This window comes from Sphaerodactylus townsendi, linkage group LG01 (genome assembly GCF_021028975.2).
Source record: "Sphaerodactylus townsendi isolate TG3544 linkage group LG01, MPM_Stown_v2.3, whole genome shotgun sequence".
Classification (NCBI taxonomy): Eukaryota; Metazoa; Chordata; class Lepidosauria; order Squamata; family Sphaerodactylidae; genus Sphaerodactylus; species Sphaerodactylus townsendi.
Genome location: NC_059425.1, coordinates 85,041,431 through 85,062,285, shown reverse-complemented (window position 1 = coordinate 85,062,285; position 20,855 = coordinate 85,041,431). Strand labels below are relative to the sequence as shown.

Genomic DNA, 20,855 nt, shown 5'->3' with positions numbered 1-20,855 from the left:
TGTTTTTAGTCTGGTGTTGTAGATATTTCTTGGAATATTTTTTAAATTAAAACATTAAGATATTACAACAGAGAAGGACATGTGGAGCATATTTATGTTCATCAACATATCAAACAAAGTTTTCAGGGCCAAAAGAAATAAACATCTGGAATTAGAACTCCTCTATAGACAACAGATCAGTTTCCCAGGAGAAAACGACTGCTTTGGAGGGTGGCTTCTGTCATTATACCTCACTAAGGTCCTACCCTTCCCCAACCTCCCCCCCCTTTCTTCCACAGGTTCTGCCCACAAAATCTGCAGGGATTTCCCAACCCAGAGTTGGCAACCCTATAAACCTGCACAGGAAATTTAGAGCTCTTTAAAAGATTTCTCATCTTTGAAGATTATGGCTTTTCTCTGATGCACATTAAGCAAGGTTACTATGTAGCATGGATTAATATGATGCATCTGTGCAGCTCATTGTAAAGGATTTTTGTACCATACATTAATCTCATCTTAAACCCCTTCCTAGTCAGGGGATGAGATGGCAATTTAGGTACATTCAAATGCAATATTTTGCACGCTAATACAAGCCATTTGTGTACAGTAGCTTCCAATACCACTGTACTTTCAGTTTGGGAGGCTTCTTCAAAAAAGCTAAGTGAATAAATGAGGTATTATAGTATCATTGCTTGGGATTTTTCTCTAGAAGAGTGACGTATCTAAGCAAGATTTCCATCTGTTCCTGTTAGACTCATTACTCAACATGTTTGTCCCTGCCCAATGGACCTGGTTGAAACAATTGGTCATGTGTTACTATGCAGCCATTAACTCCAACCTTATCACATTTTTCAGACAAAACTGATGAATTTTCTGTTTCCCTCCTTTTCTTAGGTTGTTCTAACGTGACCACCTTTAAGGTTGCCAAATTTTTCACCTTGTTATGTTTAACAAGAATGCACCTGGCTAAGGCTTTTTACTGGTTGCGTCTGTAGTGTTGAAATAAACCTATTATGTGGCACTGAAATTTTATTCTATGTAGATTTGCTGGTGACCATGTATCAATCTTCACTGATCTATGATTGCAACAAATAAAGTTAGTTATCTTACTATATTGTTGCTTGGCATACATAGTAACTGCATAGTAATACCATCTTAAAAAGAGTTGAGCTACAAGGATCCACATCAAATTCCCTGGATTGAGTGGCTATTGCCATTCAAAGTAAACAATATGGACCTTATGTGCTGATTCACCATCAATGTTGTTATAATTTTGCCTTTATGTATTTCTTTTAAAGTTTTTTCCTTGCCTTTTTTTTGGGGGGGGGGGGCAGTTGAAGGAAATAAAAAACAAACCAATGGTCTGACTAGTATAAAAAAGCTTCATGTGTTCATGATATATATTTACTTTAGAAAAACATCCTGAAACAAGTGATAGGGTGAACAAAAAGGTAGGTAGTAACTGGAATCCACAGTTCCCAAAATGCTAATTAAGAAGAGCAAGTTTACAAAATTAAAATAAGTAGAAACAACTAGTTCCAGTGTGGGATGAGTTTTAATTTCACAGGTGGCTGACATATCAAAAATTATCCCAAAAAGGGATTACCTGGTCAACTAACTCGCATAAAAAGACAACTGTGATTAGCATAGGATGCTAGACTTTAGATTCACATTGTTTTGATGCAGGCAATACAAAAGGCATTATTACCATATATACTGCCTTTCACATATACTGACACATGTGGACTCTCTAACTTGGGTTTGGACACTCCGCCAGAACCAGTTCAAAGGAATTAACCTGTTTCACAGCCTGGTAAGCTAGGAAAACTGACATACTCATCAATTAATGGAAGCAGAACAAGTGATTTATAGATCTTGGGCAAGGAAGTGCTGAAACAATCAGATCAAATAATGGTTTTCAATTTATTGAGGGAAAATACAGGGCTACAAGAATTGTAAAGGTATTCAAGCATAAGGATAGTGCAATTGTGTTCACAGGGACACACATATGTGAGAGTCACAAAAGAAGAGGGGGAAGGAGAGAAAAGGAGTTTTAAAGAGAAAATGACTAACAGAGAACTTTACCTATCCTCAGTCTGCTGAGCTGGGTAGATGATCCAGAGATTCTGGGTTGGGGACTTTAGACAAAGCTTTCAAAGATCCCAAGCAAATAGGAAGGTTTGCTGGTTCCAGAAATGTGGAGTGAGCAGTCTCTGAGTCAGCAGACTGGTGAAATAGCATAAGTTTGGCTAAGAACAGTGATGAGTATTAAATAAATAATTGTAAAGTCCAAGAATTCAGGGCAAGTCCAAGATGAGAATCTGTGGGTTTCCTGACTGAGTTAGGAAGGGGGCTTCCCGGAAAGGTAACAAACTGTGATAGCATCTGAGAATGGACAAAATGGCTGGCAGGGAGGAGGCTTCAACTCTGAGTTTGACTGGAAACAGACATTCAAAGTAAAAAAAAAAAAAGCTGTGTCTGCGCCCTCTTCCCCTTTGTGTAACTGCCTGAAGAACTCAGGAAGGTTCCCACTCTGCTGGCTTTCCCCAAACTATGCAAAATTGAACTATTCAAGAGGGCTTTTTCTATGTCGATAACGAGATACTTCTCAAAATGATTCTCAAAGTAACTTGAATATTAGCGACTGTGATTTATACTACTGTATATACTTCGCTGTAAGTTGGATCCTATGTATTTTTTGCATCATTTAATGTGTTAAGAATTTGCTTTGTTTCAGTTCTGATTTTTAATTTCTGGTTGGTTCTACAACCCAAATCCTATTTCATTGTTCATTAAATATCCCATCCTGTTGATTGCATGATGGGCTTATTCCATGTAATGTGCCTTAAGCGCCTTTGAGAAAGGGGGGGTATAAATAATGTCAATAAATAAATAAAAACATCCCATCAGTGAATCAGTCTCCCGCCCTGAGGTTTGGGCATTCATTAGCACAACTTGAAGGAAGCTTTGGCTTCTCTAAAGTATAGCATTGCTAACTCCTAAAAAGGTTGCCCAAGCAAATTCAGCCAAGATACAGTCAGACCAGACAGCAGATATCTGAGAAGGGGGTCCTGGTAACAGGAATGTACATAACAGGTGCCGTTGCAAGCACACAAAGCAGAGAACACAATGAAGGCAGTAGAGGAGTTCACTGATTTCTCCTTTCTGCTGCAGCCTACTAAGCCTTCCTCCCCAAGTTTTGCTCCTCGGAGACAGCGGCTTCTCAAAAACAGCATACAGGGCAAAGGGGCAGTCTGCAGTGGGACAGGGCAGAAATTGCTATCACCTTGTAAGAAACTCAAGTACATGGAAGTGTTTGAAATGTGTGGTTAGATGACAGTGCACAGTGATTTCAATTTACAGCACTCCACTGAGTGTTTGGAAATACATTCATTCCTGCCAAAAATAGGAAAGATGAAATATTTTTAATTAGCAGGAACAAGCCTTATAAAAAGCAGATTACTTGTGGTTAACAGTTCTCCTACAGAGAGCAAAGCTGGGCTAATTTACAGGAATTGAGGTTAATCTGTTGTCCTAAAGGAAAAATAAATTACTAACATATGGGGAGAAAATGGGCTATTATTCTGTCTCATCAAAAGAAAAAAAAACAAAATTGTAACTTCATCCGCCACATGTTGAACCGTCTTTGTTTTAGAATGCTCCTTTTGGGTCCTAGTGCCTACCTAGTTCTCTTAGGTAGGTATAATACATTTTTGTGGGTACTCTTGTTGAGCTCTTAATTTAACTTCACTTTATACATGCATCAATCTATGCATCAATCTATACAAGCTACTAAATTAGAACACTGACACAGTATGATGGAATTTCAACAGAATGACTAAGAAATGAATTTTATTGAAAATGTGCACTTTTAAAATAGACACTGTAACAATTTCACTTGTGCTTTTTAATTTTTTTCTTTGCAATGTTTGTTAGTTTTTTGCTCTTTTTCACTGGAGCTGCTTTTTCACCAACAAAGGTATCACTAGAATACCTTTTGACATTGTTCAGTGAGGTAGTTTTTTTATTTTTAAAGCTGGCCAAATTCTTCACATTCTTTTCTGAGCTTTTCTGTTGCGCTTTTTCAATACAATGTTTCACTCTGAGTTTTCTTCCTTTTATCTCAGAATTGTTTAGTTTCAGAGCAAGGTGTACAGCATCTGTATCCTAGAAGGAAAAAGATTTTAAAAAGTGAAACACAAAGAACCTAGTATGCCAAAAAATGCTTGATTTCTATTTTAGCCATTTTTGTTTATCAAACTGTAGCAGTTGGTATTGCAATATTTATTCTGCAACCAAGTTGTGTATCTAAGTTGTGTTTTAACCAAAATACTATAGCAGGCTTAACTCATATCATACTGTTTCTTTCTATACAAGGCAAATACCCAAAGGTAAAACTAGCTCTACAGTATTATTAAGCAGAGTTATATTCTAACTTGTATGCCATTTTTATAGGGGCAATAGTACTTAGTGGGCTATAGTGAATAAAGTTCAGAAGCTGTGGCTCATTCCGCACATGCAGAATAATGCACTTTCAAACTGCTTTCAATGCTCTTTGAAGCTGTGCGGAATGGCAAAATCCACTTGCAAACAGTTGTGAAATAGGTTTGAAAACGCATTATTTTGCGTGTGCGGAAGGGGCCTGTGTTAAGGAAGACTGCCTACCTGAGGAATGTACAAAATGTTTTAAATCCTGTAATGGTAATGTTACTGCAAGGCAAGGAGTGCACCACCACCCCCGACCGCCGCCCCGCGCGCACGCAAGCACACACACACAAAACAAGGAAGGAGAAATTATCTGGATTAGATGTCAGTGTTGGTGGAAGAAACAAGTGTAGTTTCTATTAATTTTTAAAATGGCTGAATCTTATAACTACATTTGGAGTTTAAACATAGCAGCTGATGCACCTAAACAGCACCTACCTTGTGCTAGAATAAGTAGGAGGCCAGTGGCAGGCATGTTAAGCAGACCCCAGAATCAGGCAGCATAGTTCACAACATTTAAAGACTCACAGCACTGTGCTACCTATTTTGTAGGAAACTCTGGTATATCCTCAATTATTGTGCTTCCTGATATAACCCAAAAATGAGGAAGAGGCACCAATCAGTCAACTGACAATCTCCAAAGATATGCAAAACTCTGCTGTTTATTATGGTCCAGTGAATTGTGTGCCAAGAACACATGGACAAATAAATCTTTCTTAAAAGGAAACACATGGAGTCATACACTTAACAGTTGCAGGAATAGAAAGGGTTTATAGTGGTATATTTTCCCCAAGTGGTGGCATTTTCCCCTTCCACAGCTTCAGGGGCCACAGACAACTGATGTGAGATGGGGAAGATGGAGAAAGATCTTCCACAGTGAAAACCTAATATACATACAAACAACTGAAAGGGTGGTGTTCTATGTCACTATTTCTGTGCAATTTCTTCTATGAAGGATATTCAGTTACTGTTGCAAACTAATCTTCAGTTCTCAGGGACAAAACAAACAGGGCTTTTTGTGCACCTGACGTTCTCTCTCTGTTGTTATTGTACTATATATCAAGTGAAAATCAAATACATCCCCAGATATTGTATGTTATATATTGGATAGTAACTCTTTTATCACAATTATGAAATAGGTTAATGTACCTTAAACAGAACATAACCAAATCCTTTGCCAATGCCAGTGTTCCGGTCTCTCACAATGCGCACACCTGTTACAGTTCCACACTCAGAAAAATGCTGTCTCACAGTATCATCATCAATGTCTGTAAGCAAACAGTTGAACAAGAGTACAGGTACTAAAATATAATACTTTCACATGTATGATCAAAATTCTGAAAACAGATTCCTAATTTAAATGGAAGAAACTTCCATTTCCTTGCACTGGCTACTTTAATTTTTGAAAGAGTATGTATTTCTTGGTAAATAATCACAATACATAATGAAAATCATCTAATAGTTTGTAGCAATGCAAGTATTTTTTGTCCAATGTGGCTGTTCAGCTTATTAAAAGTACACAACTATCAGCATTTTAGAAACTGAATCCACTTATCTCTAAACCACAAATCAAACTGAATTTCATAAGGTTCAATGAAATAACACTTTTATAATAGATTACAGTCACTTGATAGTGTAGAATACTTCTTACTTACCATACGGCAAATTTCCCACAAATACAGACCTCTTATTATCATGCTGCAAAGTAAACAAACAAGGAAAATAGTGTCAGAAGTCTAAAACAACAGCTACAAAAAGATTTTCTCACAACATTTAAACTACTTACTGAAGTGGACTCTGAAGCAAGGTCAACTCTGATGTGGAATCCATTAGCAAATTCCGTTCCATTACTATTGGAGCCACAAAAGGTTAAAAAAAATTATCAAAAATAATCTGTGGCTATCATGTATCGCTCACACACTGAAATATTTCAGAAGTTTCAAGATTTATGTGCTTTCAATTGTTAAGACATCTACAGTAAGATTACTGAATGTATTCTGTTGCTCTAGATTTTATGAAGAGACTGCTAATTTTTAAAAAGATTACCGTTTTAAGGCATTAACAGCTGCACATTCTTCTTTGAAGACAACGTAAGCATTAACATACTTCCGATCAGGATGCACCTTTTGCCTGAAAAAGAATACACTAAGTTATTTTACTGAAAATTAAGTCTTACACTTACAGTTTTTTAAGCAAGACAAAAAAGGCTACAGAACTCTCTCCACAATCTTTAACATGTTTATCTGGCCATAAATCCTATCAATTCAATGGAACTTGCATTAATTGTTAAGACTAGGAAAAGGGAAATCTAGGTTCAAATCCATACTTTCCTGTTGCTCACACAACTGTCACTACCTTTAAGTCTAACCTACCACACAGGACTGCTGTGGTGTGACAAAGTTACATGAAACTGCCTTATAATCAGACCTCTGGTCAAACAAGATCAAGTCTTTACTCTGACTGGCAGCAACTCTCCAGGATCTCAAATTAAGGTCTTTCACGTGGATCGTTCTAAGTGGAAGTGGCAGTTAAAATCAATGTAAAGAAGATGCTCTGCCGCTGAGCCACAACATATCCCAGAGGCCATGTGTACCACCCTAAAATTCTTGGGGGGAGAATGGGATAAAAATCTAATTTTTGAACAAGCTTCCTGGAAAGCATATCCAAAACCTGCACTTTTCTTTTCAAACGGTTTAACCCTATACTCCTCTAATCCAGCCACCTCAGACCACATAGGATCAGTATACCCAGCTGTTTCAGTAACAAAACCTTCAACCAGCCCCAGGACAACTGTGTTGTACCAAAGAAGAGAACCTTGCTCTTGTTAAAGAATCCAAATGGAGCCTTTTTCCCACATAAAATCACAAACAGAGAACAGGATGAGAAGTACTTCCAAGCTTTTCAAGGCAGGAAGCCAGAACCCATTTTTGTTCTTCAAGAGATTTTGCACAAATCAACTCCTTAGTGCTGTATCAGCTATACTGTTCTACAAAATTAAAAACTGCAGAGTAACTTGTAAACCAAGAATAAATGAGAGGCCACTTGGTCCTTACCATGAGCATTGCTTTAATTTGTCAAACAAGCTTTTGGGGGACAGAATATTATAAACCTGTTATTTTGAAAATACTAAAAAATGAAATGGAACTCACAAGACCTACTTTATGGCTGCCAATTTTTTTGATAACGTGTCCTCTGCTGGAATCTTGAAGAGAAACAAAAGAGCATTTAATTGGTAGGCATTCTTCAGCTTCAGGATGTCACACGATGAACATCTGAGAACATTATGCTCATTGCAGCATTTTGTAAAGCTTCTTTAGGAACCCAGGAACTTGCCTATTTGCGGCTTGGTCCATTGAGATCTTACTTGCCGCTCCAAGAATTTCAGGAAGGGAAAAACCTTCCTGCTGGAGGAGGTACTGGGGGGAAATTGCTTACTCCCAGTGTGCTCAGATTTAGTGTGCTCTGGTTTGTCTAGTTCCTATGTTGGCTGATTGTCTTCTAAATCTAACACAGCCAAAGTTTTAGAAAAATGTATTGAAAATCCTCATTCTTGAAGAAACTGTTCAGGGACTTAGGTCTTTTCCTTCTCATCAGACAAGAACTCTCCTTTTTCTCTGGACTCAGAGTCACTGGCTGAAGCTGGAGAGGGAGCTCTGTCTGGACTCGCTTTTCTGTGCTTCTGAGCAGCCTTAGTAACCTGTTAGATCCCCACCCCCAGCCAAGAGATCTCTAGCACTGGAGTGCCTGGAACAGACTGGAGAAGAGGAACAATTCGGGCACAACCGAAGGGATCGGGAGGATCTGCTGCCCCTCCTACTCCAAGGGGACCCTCTGAACTGGTGGAAAGCACTGCTCTGAATGCCTCCTCATGAGTAGCGGCTCCTTCATGGTCCCTAGTGTATGCCACAGGTGTAGAAAGACAGGACTGCTTGGTGATTGCCATTTTGTTTTCACGCATCATTTTGGCATGCTTTGCAGAGCTGCAAGATGGCTGCAATGAAGCAACACTGGCCGAGGCAGAAGTAGCTCACAGCTGGGCCATGCTTGTTCGGCTAGGCTTCTTCAGCTCCCACTGGTATCAGAGCCTCCAGGTCATTCTCTGACAAGAAGCTGACCCACACAGCCTCAGTTCTAGATTGGACACCCAGAGGAACGCCATACAAGCCTCCTAGGATCCAATCAGAGCCAGAGGAATCTTCAATTCAATTCACTTTCTGTCAGCTTCAATAGGAGTCAAAAATAGGGATAGCCCAGAGGAGAGAAGGTAAAGAAAGGGAATGGAGTAGAATAAATAAGAACAGGTAGAAAGAGAAAGAAACTAGTGCAGGCAGCTAAGCTAGCTGCAACTCCCTGTGAGGCAGGAAAAAAACTGAGAGGAAGGAGGAGGATCTCAAGCCAATCAGGAAGAAGGATTTGTGTCCTGGGTCCCTGACTGGTTAGTGGGAAGCACCCAGAAGATGTCCTGTGACTCAGAAGAGAACCTACATTATTATAATTCAACAGTTTCCATGTAATCCTTTTCATTTTAGACATGAATGGTTCATTTAAAATCCAGTATCTAATTACAGTGGCTGAGTTAAAAAAGGGTTGCTGCCTACACATGGAGAACCCAATAGAAATTACACTGAAGAAGGTTTACAACTTTTGCTTCTACTTTCAGATGAAGTCTTATTATAATACGTGTCCAAAACAACAGTACCACAAGGTATCTGAAATATAGACCAAGATAAAATTTCTGTGCAGCACAAAACATCTACTATGCTAATCAGAACCCAAATGTGTACCTGGTTTGTTAGAACTTGTAAAAAGTTGTTAAAATGTGAAATGTTCAAATGACATTTTGCAGTAGACAGACTTTTCAGAGCGGACTGCAGCCCCTGGCGGTTTCAAATTATTGCCATTCTAACAAACTTTAGTACATTTTGGAAGCACATTTATGTTCCACTAGCCTTGAAGCTTGTTCGAGACAGGTGTACATCTGGGTTCCAGCTAGCTCAGTTGATGTTCTGCACAGCACAGGATTTTTATCAGTGTTATTAAGGTGCGTATTTCAGATACCTTGTGGTACTGTTGTATTGTTTGTAGTTTTGGATACATATTGTACTTACAATAAGACTTCATCTGAAAGCAGACAGCACTTGCTGCGTGTCTTCTTCAGTGTAATTTTAATTGGGTTGTTTGTGTTAACTGATCCCCACTTATTGTAAATGGCACATGGACAGCAGACAGAATCCCCAATCTGGCAGTTTCCAAATGGCTATCCCTTGCCTACCCTTCGTGATCCTCCCTGACTATAAGCCAAAAGGACTATAAGCAACAAAAGGAGGTCGTGGGAAAGACCTGTTCCATTTTTTCTCCCACTCCCATAATACTGAAACCAATCGCGCAACCAATGAAGCTGTTGAGCAGAATATTCAGAAAAGACAACGAAAAGTACCTCACACAATTAACTTGTGAACTCAACATCATAGGAAACTGAGTGCCAAGCACAACATGCTGGTCAATGGCTAACGGTTCCAGGTTTTGAACCAGTAAATCTCTCAGTATAAGTGGTTGAGGGGCAACAACAAGGAAAGGCTTAGGCTTCTGTATGATACTTTGTGGACCTTCTGAAGAAACAGGGCAGCTGACTAGATGGACCACTCGTCTGATCAAGCAAGGTTCTCCTTATGCCCAAAACAGAATACTTTTCAGTAACTTTTATTACCATACTTGAATATTTCCCCCAATTTATTCCACTATTTAGCATAACCAGTACTAAACTAATTCCCCCCGCCCCTTCCTGAGAAACTGCCATGATCAACTAACTAACTGCTGCTTGTAGAAATTTAGGAAGTACAAGGGCTGCATCTCACCTTTACACTTCCTAAAGATAGCACGCTGCCCTGATGCCAAGAGACTTTGGTGTCAAGTGAATGTGCCTTGCAGTGGCAGAAAATTCCAGCCTTAATAATATACAGTGGAAGTCTACAAACCCGACTACGCACAGCTATGTGGCAGGAACTCCTTGTTCACTCCTGGATCTCTCAGTCACTTTTGATACCATTAACCATGGTATCCTCTTGGAGCGACTCCTTGGGTTGGGATTGGGGAATGCTGTGTTGCAGTGGTTCTCGTCCTTCCTGCAGAGCCGGCTCCAGACAGTAGCTGTGGGGAGCTCCTACTCCCAGCCCTGGGAGCTTCATTGTGGGGTTCCCTAGGGTTCAGTGCTATACCACCTGCTTTTTAATATTTATACGAAGCCACTGGGAGAGGTCATCAGAGGATTTGGAGTGAGGTGTCATCAATATGCAGATGACATCCAGCTCTACCTCTCATTTCCATCTGATTCAGGTGAGGCCCTCTCACTGATGCCAGCCACAGGGGGGGTGGGGATTTTTAATGGGGTTTTAATGGATTTAATGGATTGTTTTAACTATGTTTTTATTTTTATTTTAACTTTGTATGTTTCAACGGGATTTCATCCCCATTTGTTAGCTGCCCTGAGACTATGGTATAGGGCGGCGTATAAATTGCAGAAATAAAATAAATAAATATAGTGCAGTTCCATCACTGCCTAGAGCACAGTTCCCAGCACTTGAGCCTGACAGCACCTTTGGAGTTTTGAGGTAGGGTGGCATCTGTCACTACAAAATGGCTGCCACAGGAGATGGAGTAAAGCACAAACATGGAAGAAGAAGGGGGATAGCATATAAACACAGAAGGCTAAGGTGGTGGGTACTACACACATAAAAACAAAAGGAAGGAGGATAACACACACAAAGAGAAGACAACGAAGAGAGGGAAGGGGTGTTCCACAGCTTCTGACAACTCACCACCGCACAACTGGCCCAAAAAGCCCTGCTTACAGGATCATGGATCATTCTCCAGTCAGAAGTGGGCAGGATCCACATGAAAAGCCCCTTTATCTGTTTGAAGGCAGCCATTACCTGATTCTACATTCACAATGACCCCGACTACTTAACTGAAGCACATGGTGAATGCCTAGAGAAGTACGTGTTAGCATGGCCTTCATCCCCTGCCTTATGAAATATTGGATTTTCATATTATTTCTTACACAGTGTGCTATGAGATGCCAGTTTCCATGTTTGTATGGGTGGATAGCAGAGTGTCCAAGCTGAAAGCAAGTCTAAGGCAAAACAGTCTGTTTGCAAAGATTAGATCTATGAGTTACTCCAGTGATACAATCTGGAAGCCTCATGACAAGGACATACATCTTGATTATCCCACCCTGCCAAAGCACTTTATTAACATAATGGAATCTGTAGAACTCCTGGATACCACACCTTGCCATGGTTGCAGCTATGCAAATAGTACAGGAACATCCTGCCCTGAGACTGTAGTAACTCTTTGTATTTTCTCCCTAACAAAACGATCCCTTCCTGATAACAAACGCCTCAGCCAAATTTTAATACTGTGGGCAGAGACTTCAGGAAGTACCTCTGCATAAGCCATTCAAGGTTTCACTAATGTAATCAAGGAACAATTGTCCATTGTCCCAGGAAATAGAAACAATAGATAAAGCTGTTAATTAGCTCAAATCGGCAAGTCCAGAAGGAAACCTCAAGCAGTTGCAGAGAAACGAAACCTAAGTTTGAATTTCCCGCCTTACCTGTGCAAGGGGGTATAAAAATACTACACACCCAAGCCTCAGTGCTCAATACTAGCCTGAACCTCTCTTGGTCACATTGGTTTGAGACGCAATATATCGTCCTTCGCTTGGGTTCCCATGCTGGCATAGGGATCCTTGCCTTCTTCAAGAACTTCTTCAGCTGAATTTAGGTAACGTATAAGTCCCCTGCTTCCCCTCCTATTCTATCATCCAAAATCTATCTTTTCCTCCCTGTTTATATACTTAGAAACTGTGTGTATGAGCCTTAACGTCTCACTGTATGGTTGCTTGCAACCAAAACTTATATTAAAATATTTAAAACTACAATTTGGTCTCTTTTGCCTTCTCTATAGAACGTTTCAAAAGCCAATTCTGGTATAGTTGTCTAAAAGATTCCCACCTAGCCTGCCTCTCGCATTGCCAAGCTGAGTTATTTTCCCCATTGCTACTTTTAAAAGGTTGTCATACTGTTTAGGTAACATATGTGAAGGTGCTATGTTGGGGAATCCTGTCCTAAAGACTACAGAGTCTCTCTGTGTGAATGCTTATGCAGCCATATAAAATAACAATGACAGTTATAACGTATACTTACCAAACAGCGGAAGCGAACTGATTCAATTTGTCCATATTCTTTGAAAAACGCCTTCAGCATCTAAACTCAAGCACATTTGATTCATTGGTTGATACAAATAAGAACAAAAACTATTTAACCCCCTCACATAGGTCATCTTCAGGGTACTATCTGCTTTTCCTATTGTTATTATAGCCAAGTACAAGAAATGCCACTCCCACCCTTCAAGTAACTTCCAAAGGTTGGATCATTTATGCAGATCATTTACGCAGACAGAAGGATTTCTACTTATGAAGTATGGATAAAACTCTATAATTTCCCCTTTCCAGTCTAGAATATACCCCAAATGTTGTTCCAGGGAGTGCCCTGTTTCCTAGGAGTGGGGAGGGGGTGTTTGGTTGAAGCAGGATAGGTACAAGAAATCTGAACTCTGGAGAAGAGAATCATCCATGGAAATGCTCTGCTTGATCCGAGACGAGATCTGCTAGTGGAAACACAAGAAGAGCCCTGCTGGAACAGACCAGTGGGCCATCTAGTGCAGCATTCTGTCTTACACAGTGGCTGACCAGCTCCTCCAGAGGTCCAACAATAGAGCATGGAGGCCAAGATATATGGAAAATAAAAATGCAACTGGAGGCCATATATATTCTCTAATGTTGAACAATATTCTCTAACGCTGAACAAAAAATCTGTGCTGTTTAAGCTGATAAACTCAACAGTACAAAAGTTATATTTAAGTACTGCTAATATTAAAATATTTATATCCTGCCTTTTCTTGTGGCTCAAGTAAGCACACTTGCATCCTGCTCTTAAGATTAATATTAATTTACATAAGTTACACTCCACCTTCCTACCCTCATCAGGGCCCCCAAATCAGCTAACAGATCAAAAGCATATATAATAAAAACATGTCTTAAACATTAAAATCAAATCAAAATACATTATAAAAACAATTAAAACCAAAGCTAAAATAAAACATACCCCCAACCATTAAAACACAGGGAAGGAGGAATCACTGAAGGACACCAGGTGAAACAAAGATTAGATGGATGGCATGATTAGAAGACAGCAACAGAAGGGGACAGGTGATTCTCCCTACAGAGAGAGTTTCAGAGCTGCGGTGCCATGACTCAGAAGGCCCTTTCTGGGTTGCCATCCATCTCATCTCAGAAGGAAGGGACTGGTCCCAAGCCATTTAAGGCTTTAAAGGTCAACAGTAGCAGCTAGAACTGTGCTGGGAAACAAACTGGGAGCCACTTCAGAATATGGCCCCTACAATCCACTTCATCCACCATCCTGCCTGCAGCATTCTGCACCCACTTAAGTTTCTGAACACTTTTCAAGTACAGCCCCATGCAGAGTGCATTGAACTAATCCACTCTAGATGCAACTAGGGCAGTGATGGCGAACTTTTTCAAGACCAAGTGCCCAAATTGAAACCCAAAACCCACTTATTTATCACAAAGTGCCAACATGGCAATTTAACCTGAATACTGAGGTTTTAGTTTAGAAAAAACGGTTTGCTCCGAGGCATGTGTTACTTGGGAGTAAGCTTGGTGAAGCAACCGCTTTACTCAGAAACAAGACCAGCCTAGATATATGTATGTATATGTGTGCGTGTGTGTGTGTATGTGATTTTCCGCTCCCCCTACAGGACAAACTCTGTGTGCATGTGCCCACAGAGAAGGCTCTGAGTGCCAGCTCTGGCACGCGTGCCATAGTTTCGCCACCACTGAACTAGGGCACCACTATTGCCAGATATTTTTTTGACCAGGAAAGGCCACAGCTCTTAAGTACATTTCCTTTAACCAAACCTTGATTATATTAATTGAGCTATTTAATTATTCATGTGCTTCAAGGATCACTATTTCCTTAAATAATAAAAGAGAGGTTTGATTTATACTTTCCAACATTACTCACTTACCTGTGCTGTACAACTAACAGGTAAATTCCCCACAAAGACAGTCCTCTTATTCTTTAGCATTTCCTCAGCTATGTTGATTTGCATTTTCTTTTTTTTAATTCCATCATCAGCATCTGAAGCTGAGAGACGCTTAGCAGCCAACTTCTGCTTGATTTGTCTCTCTTTTTCTACCTCGTCTTCATCTGTTTGATCCAAAGCACACTCCCTTGATAAGCAGTGAAAAATTGAAGCCAAGCTGTTAACATTCATTCTCTATACTCCCAGAAAAAAATGTATTTTTAATCTATCCAGACACAGAAGTCATAAAAGATCCATTGCTGGAGACACTAGAGATGACAGTTATCTTAAAAGAAAGTCATGTGAGACCCTCATGCCAGGATACCTTTGCAAATAGATGCATAAACACATTAAGAACCAGTTCACACATTACTTAATGAGAAATCATATGAAACCAGGTCCCTATACAATGGCTTGGAACTTTCCAGGGCCCTGTCAATCAAGCCAGGATGAACAGGGTTGAAGAGCTCAGCTATCTACTGCCTTCTCCAGGCCTTTTGGGGACAGGAGCATTCTAGCCTCGGCGTTTAGCACTTCTCAGGCACTACACAAGTAAAGAACAATTATTCTTCCCCTTTCTTGCTTCCAAACTGGAGTTTCATAGTTGCCCATGAAGGGACAGATTTCAGTGTGGTGTAGCGATTAAGAGTGTTGAATTAGTATCTGTGAAACCCAGGTCTGAATTCCTACTTATGCCATGGAAACTTGTAACCTACCTCACAGGGTTGTTATAAGGATAAAATGGAGGAGAGAAAAATGATGTCAGCAACTTTGAGTTTTCATTCAGAAGAAAGGAGGGGCACAAATGACAATTCTTTTTACTGAGGCGAAGTTGCCAACAGCCAGGCTTTTTAGGGAAGGTTACCCATATCAGAGCTCATACATATTAGCTCATATATCAACTCCACATCAATGCGCTGTGTTAACTGGAGCTAAGAGGTAAGTAGATCTATCAGTTCTTAATTTATTTAATTAGATTTTCACTTGAGGATTATATACATGGCTTCCCACATTTTTATGATCACAACACTATGAGGTATGTCAGGTCATAAAACAATGACTGGTCCAAGGTCATTCAATAGGCTTCATGGCCAAATGAGGATTTAGATTTCCCAATTCTACTCTGACAGACTAACCAAAATAAATCAACAGTTCTATGGAAGCAAAACATTACTCAAAATAGTTACTCACACAAAAGAAGCTGCTGTTAGTCCACAGGTGTCAAACTCATGGCCCTCCAGATGTTATGGACTACAATTCCCATCATCCCCTGCTAGCATCATACTGGCAGGGGATGATGGGAACTGTAGTCCATAACATCTGGAGGGCCGCGAGTTTGACACCTGTGTGTTAATCTATCTGCTCACCTGCAGTCTTTCAACGTTTACAAGCACCATTTTAACAACTCGTTCTGCTGAAGTGGTGCGAACCTGCTGAATCCCACCACTGTTTTACAGACCATAAAACACTGTTACTTAAGTTTCTAACTTACTCTCACTGTAAGGCTTAGTGAAGATAACATAACCAACTAATAAAATCAATGAAATAATGTTTTGAAAAGATGAATACTATATTCTGACATGAACACATGCCAGTCTAGCTCTAACCTTTAAGACAAAAGACTTATTTTCCTTGCGTGGCTTTAAACCAATGAGACTTGACCTTCTAAATATAAAGTGTTTAATTTACCTGCTAGCTAATCTTGCCTCTGCTGGCGAGAGGACTTTCTTTTTAGCTTTCTTCATGTTTTTCAAAGGCGCTCTTTCAATAGAGTTCTGAATATCTGTGGCAATTTCTTCTTCGGTATGCTTGCGCTTCTTAGTCTCCTTTTAGAAAAAAGGTAATTTTAACAGGTTAGGCTACCAGGTTAAAATAAAATAGCCAAAAAAATTCAAACAACTTGGAGTTAACCTTCCACCCAATGCCCCTCTTGTTTAAATAGCTTGAATACAAATATGCATATATTTTCTCATCAGACATCCTACATGGTCCTACTAGTCTAAAGAATCGATGGTACCAGTGTAATTATCATGTACCTTGGAAAAAAAGCCTATGGTTTTTTATAAGTTATGAATTTGGAACTTCAGATCAGTACTAAAGAACAGCTTCAAGCACAAAACTTTATTTTAGTTATGCTGCAAACTACTTTTTTAGTACAAAAAGGTAATTAAAAAGATAATAGGATTAAATAACGATAAGCTAACATGGGCTTTCTACTCTTCTTGTAAAGTTCCCATTATACAAAATGGTAGCCCAATTCAGGAATTTATGAATGGCTTAAAGACTGTAAATGGTATTTCACTGAACTCTGTAGGACCTGGTTACATTATGCAACCTTTCGAGTAACAGCAAAGTTAGCTTCCATAAACTTGAAAATAGATTTTCCCCCCCAGCAGTATCACCATTTTTCTATTAATTTGAAAGCAAGGCTGTACAATTTGTGACCAACCAAGCAAAACACAGAGGCCCTTTCCGCACAGGCCTCCGGGCGCCCTCGCACCAGCAAGAATTCTGCCGGCGTGGGGGTGGAGGCCGTTGCAGGAGAGGCGGCTCCACATGGAGCCGCCTCTTCCCCGTCCCTCTCTTACTTACCTCGTCACTGTCGTCGCCCTGCTGTCCTCCTAAGCCCCGCCCACGCTGCCCTCCGACCTCCAGGGGTCGGAGGACAGCGTGGGCGGGGCTTAGGAAGACAGCAGGGCGACGACGGCGACGAGGTAAGTAAGAGAGGGACGGGGAAACAGTGTGTTCCCGGCGGTGCCATTTGCACCGCACCGCAGGGAACACACCTTTAAAGGGGTGTTTTTGAGGACGGCCTGACGCTGTCCTGAGGGAGGGGAAGGGGAGCCAGGTCGGCGCTGCTGCGTTTCAGTAGTGCCGCCTGTGCAAATGGCAGCCTGGGGGGCGGCGTTTTTGCCGTCCCCAGGCCGCCGTTTTTGGCCCGTGCGGAAAGGGCCAGAGATCAAAGACTCAAATCAAAGGCTTTCACGGCCGGATTCAACTGGTTCTGGTGGGTTTTCCAGGCTGTGTGGCTGTGGTCTGGTGGATCTTGTTCCTAATGTTTCACCTGAATCTGTGGCTGGCATCTTCAGAGGTATATCACAGAGGGAAGTCTGTTACACACTGTCCAGAGAGAAGGAAATGTTTGGGGTACATATTGTCCATGTCCCAGGGTGGGGAACCAATCAGTAAGATCAACCTCCACCACCACCCCCACCCCCCACCCCCCACCCCCCGCATCAGCTATTTACTTTGCTAGAAGAAAATACAGGCAAACATAAGGGGGTTGAGTGGAGGAAATAATATTGTGAAAACAACATAAAGTGATGATGGAAGAAGATGACATCCCTCAGTTAATCCAAATCCTCCGTCACATTTCTACATGCCATTTAAAAATAAACAAATAAAAGAGATCTGTTCACAGATCTCCAGAATCTTACTGAATCTACCTAACTGCTGCTTAAGTTTTTAATGGGTTGAAGTTTTATGTTGTATTGATTTGCTGTCTCAGAGAACAGCCATATTGTGAGCCGCCTCGAGCCCTTCAGGGATGAGGCGGCCTATAAATTTAATTAATTAATTAATTAATTAAAGGATTCACCAATAGAACTTCATTCAGGGTTTACATATTGGCCAAAACATGAAACCCTTCAGCTTTTTTATTCCCACACCCATTACAGATTACTCATCAATTTGATCATAACATTTCAATAACTCAGAGTATGATGCTGAACTATTATTTTGGGAACCATTTATATAAGAAAAGAATTGTTCTGGCTGTTGTGGGTTTTCTGGACTGTGTGGCCACAGTGTGGTAGCTTTTGCTCCTAATGTTTTAACCGGATCTATGGCTGGCATCTTCAGAAGTACGTCATAGCAAAGGAACACATATAACCGTGATATACCGTTAGGAGCAAAAATGACCAGACCACAGCCACACAGCCCGGAAAACCCATAACAACCAGTTGATTCAGCTATGAAAGCCTTTGACAATACAAAATAATTGTACTTACTCTTGGTACAGCAACATACACTGGTTGCTTTTCCGACCCTGGAACACTGAAGAGTTGTACCAAGGGACCTGTGTCACATACTGCAGGACTTTTCTGACAAAGACTGTTGGCCACTTGCCCTATGATATAGTCTTCATTTGATACAGGAACAGCATCTCCCTCACCAAAGTTTCTATTAAAGGAAGTCAGTCATTAGGTGTCACGTGGTACCACAAAGAAAAGTAAACACATTTTATACTAAAAGTTTAGAATACAAACAATACAACTTTTAAAAATGACTCTGAAATGCTTTTTAAAGATGGCATCAAGACATTTTGAAATGCTTACTTTTAAAGATAACATATTTATTTTTAAAATGGCATTAAGAGATGTATTTTCCAAAATGTCACATGAAAAACAAGGAACATAGAACCGATCACTTCAAAGTTTCCATGTCTGCTGAAGTTACAAAATTACAGCCACTGTATGTGGTCATGACCATTAAAATCTTAAAATGACTTTACTGTTAGCCAGTCTTCAACTTAGGCCTTTGCTACATTAATTAGCAACTTTTCTACTTTATTTAGAATAACTGAAACATACCACCTCTGGAAGAGACCAGTGCCTAACAAGGCATGTATTGAAGAAAAGGAAAATATGGTAGGCTCTAAAATACAGACAATCTTAGGTTATATTTCAGGTATATGTACTTGATGAGTCAGTATTCAAATGACTGAAAGCCCCTGACTATCCAAGGGCAATCTCACAGTTCTTCTTATACAGATGATGTCTCGATAGAAAAAAACCCGTAGCCCATAAAAGACAGGCTAATGTATACATCAGCATCTGGACCTATAAGATTGTGGAAAATACTTTGCAAGTGACAGCACAAATTGGTTTTCCGACATGGGAAATTTTGGAGTTTACAAAAGTAATGTGAAAAACAGCCTCTCCAGACTCTTCCATGTAGGAAGTTTTGGGGTACACTCTATGTGGTTAGACTTCATTCAGACAACCCCCTTTCTTGTCATTAAATTTACTGTATGACCGTGGGTCAGTCACTATGCTCCAGCCTAGTTTACCTGACAGAGTTGCTGAGAAAATAAGTGGAGATCCATGCATACTGTCCTGAGCTCCCTGGAGAAAGGGTATGGAATACCAGTGTACTAAGCAATAAATAAATAACAAGCACTGAGCATCTTTCCCTCTGCACAACATACTCCCATAACTAAAGTATATAGAAAGGCTGTTAAAGCAAAGGGCACGATTTTTGGAGGGCAGTTCTGAACCCCAGGTGAGGTCTCGCGGGTTGCTCAGCAGGCAGGGGGACCTCACGCAAGGGCCACTGTAGATGGTCCAGCGTTAACAGCCGGATTTAGAGGCCCGGAAGGCGACGGTAGAGGGTGTGTAATAACAGCGGCGTCCCTTACGTTTTGTCTGGGCGGAGCTTCTTCGCTCTAGATGGCTTCATCTCCGAAAAAACCGCTCCCGCGGGCCCTCGCCGCCGACCCGTTCCTGGCTCACGCGCGGAGTCCCCAGGCAGGCACTTCCGGTTCCACGTCCGGCTCACGTCCCTCGTTTACTTTCGACTCTCCACCATTTCTTTCAACGCGAGCGCCCTCTATCGAGTTGAGGCAAACATATCACAGAAAAGCGGCGCCCTCTCGTTGGCGGGAATTAGGGTGGCTGTAATCAACTTGCAGCAGGTTAAGTGGCAGCTGACGCTTTCTGATCGGTCAGGCTTGCTAGACCTAATACCCGTCTACGGGAACCAGTAACACTGGCTTGGTCATCTTGGTTTGCATGTCATTCAATTTAATACGTTCCTTCATGTGTATTACAGTGCCCTTCGACAGTCCACGTTGAACTAATGTGGCAGTTCCTGTGTGAGAATGGATTAATATTAATCTGACATAACAAATCACAACATTCAGAAACCAGTAGGGGAACAGTTTGTCTTCCTGGACATATTGTTGCAAGACTGTTTTTTTTTTTTAAAAAAAACCACCTTTCAAAGAGAATATACAGTGTGAAAAGGCTGAATTAGAAATGAGAACTCATCAAGAAATTCAATACTACCTTTCATGCTGGCTTAAACAGAGACACGAGTTGCCTTATCCTCTGTAATTTCTAACGGCACAATAGGACCTACTTTTAAGAATCTATAATTGTCTCTTCCTAAAATATTGTATTATGCTGCATCCCTTTATTGATATCATTTTTCTCGCTTCAACCAAC

At 40.6% G+C, this 20,855-nt stretch overlaps 1 protein-coding gene across 2 annotated transcripts; it reads right to left on the bottom strand.

Moving 5' to 3' along the window:
- Nucleotides 1-3,798: 3,798 nt before the first annotated feature.
- Nucleotides 3,799-20,195, bottom strand: RBM34 (RNA binding motif protein 34). 2 transcript variants are annotated; one of them, XM_048485960.1, is made up of 11 exons: nt 20,048-20,195; nt 18,639-18,810; nt 16,318-16,454; nt 14,572-14,776; nt 12,669-12,728; nt 7,623-7,666; nt 6,511-6,594; nt 6,251-6,314; nt 6,120-6,162; nt 5,614-5,732; nt 3,799-4,146 (listed from the first exon to the last, which is right to left on the bottom strand). In XM_048485960.1, the coding sequence occupies exons 1-11, from the start codon at nt 20,086-20,088 to the stop codon at nt 3,874-3,876; spliced, it is 1,242 nt and encodes a 413-aa protein (XP_048341917.1). In that variant the 5' UTR covers nt 20,089-20,195; the 3' UTR covers nt 3,799-3,873. The 2 variants fall into 2 exon arrangements, with proteins under 2 accessions (XP_048341917.1, XP_048341924.1); XM_048485967.1 differs by lacking the exon at nt 12,669-12,728.
- Between the last annotated feature and the right edge of the window lie 660 nt (nt 20,196-20,855).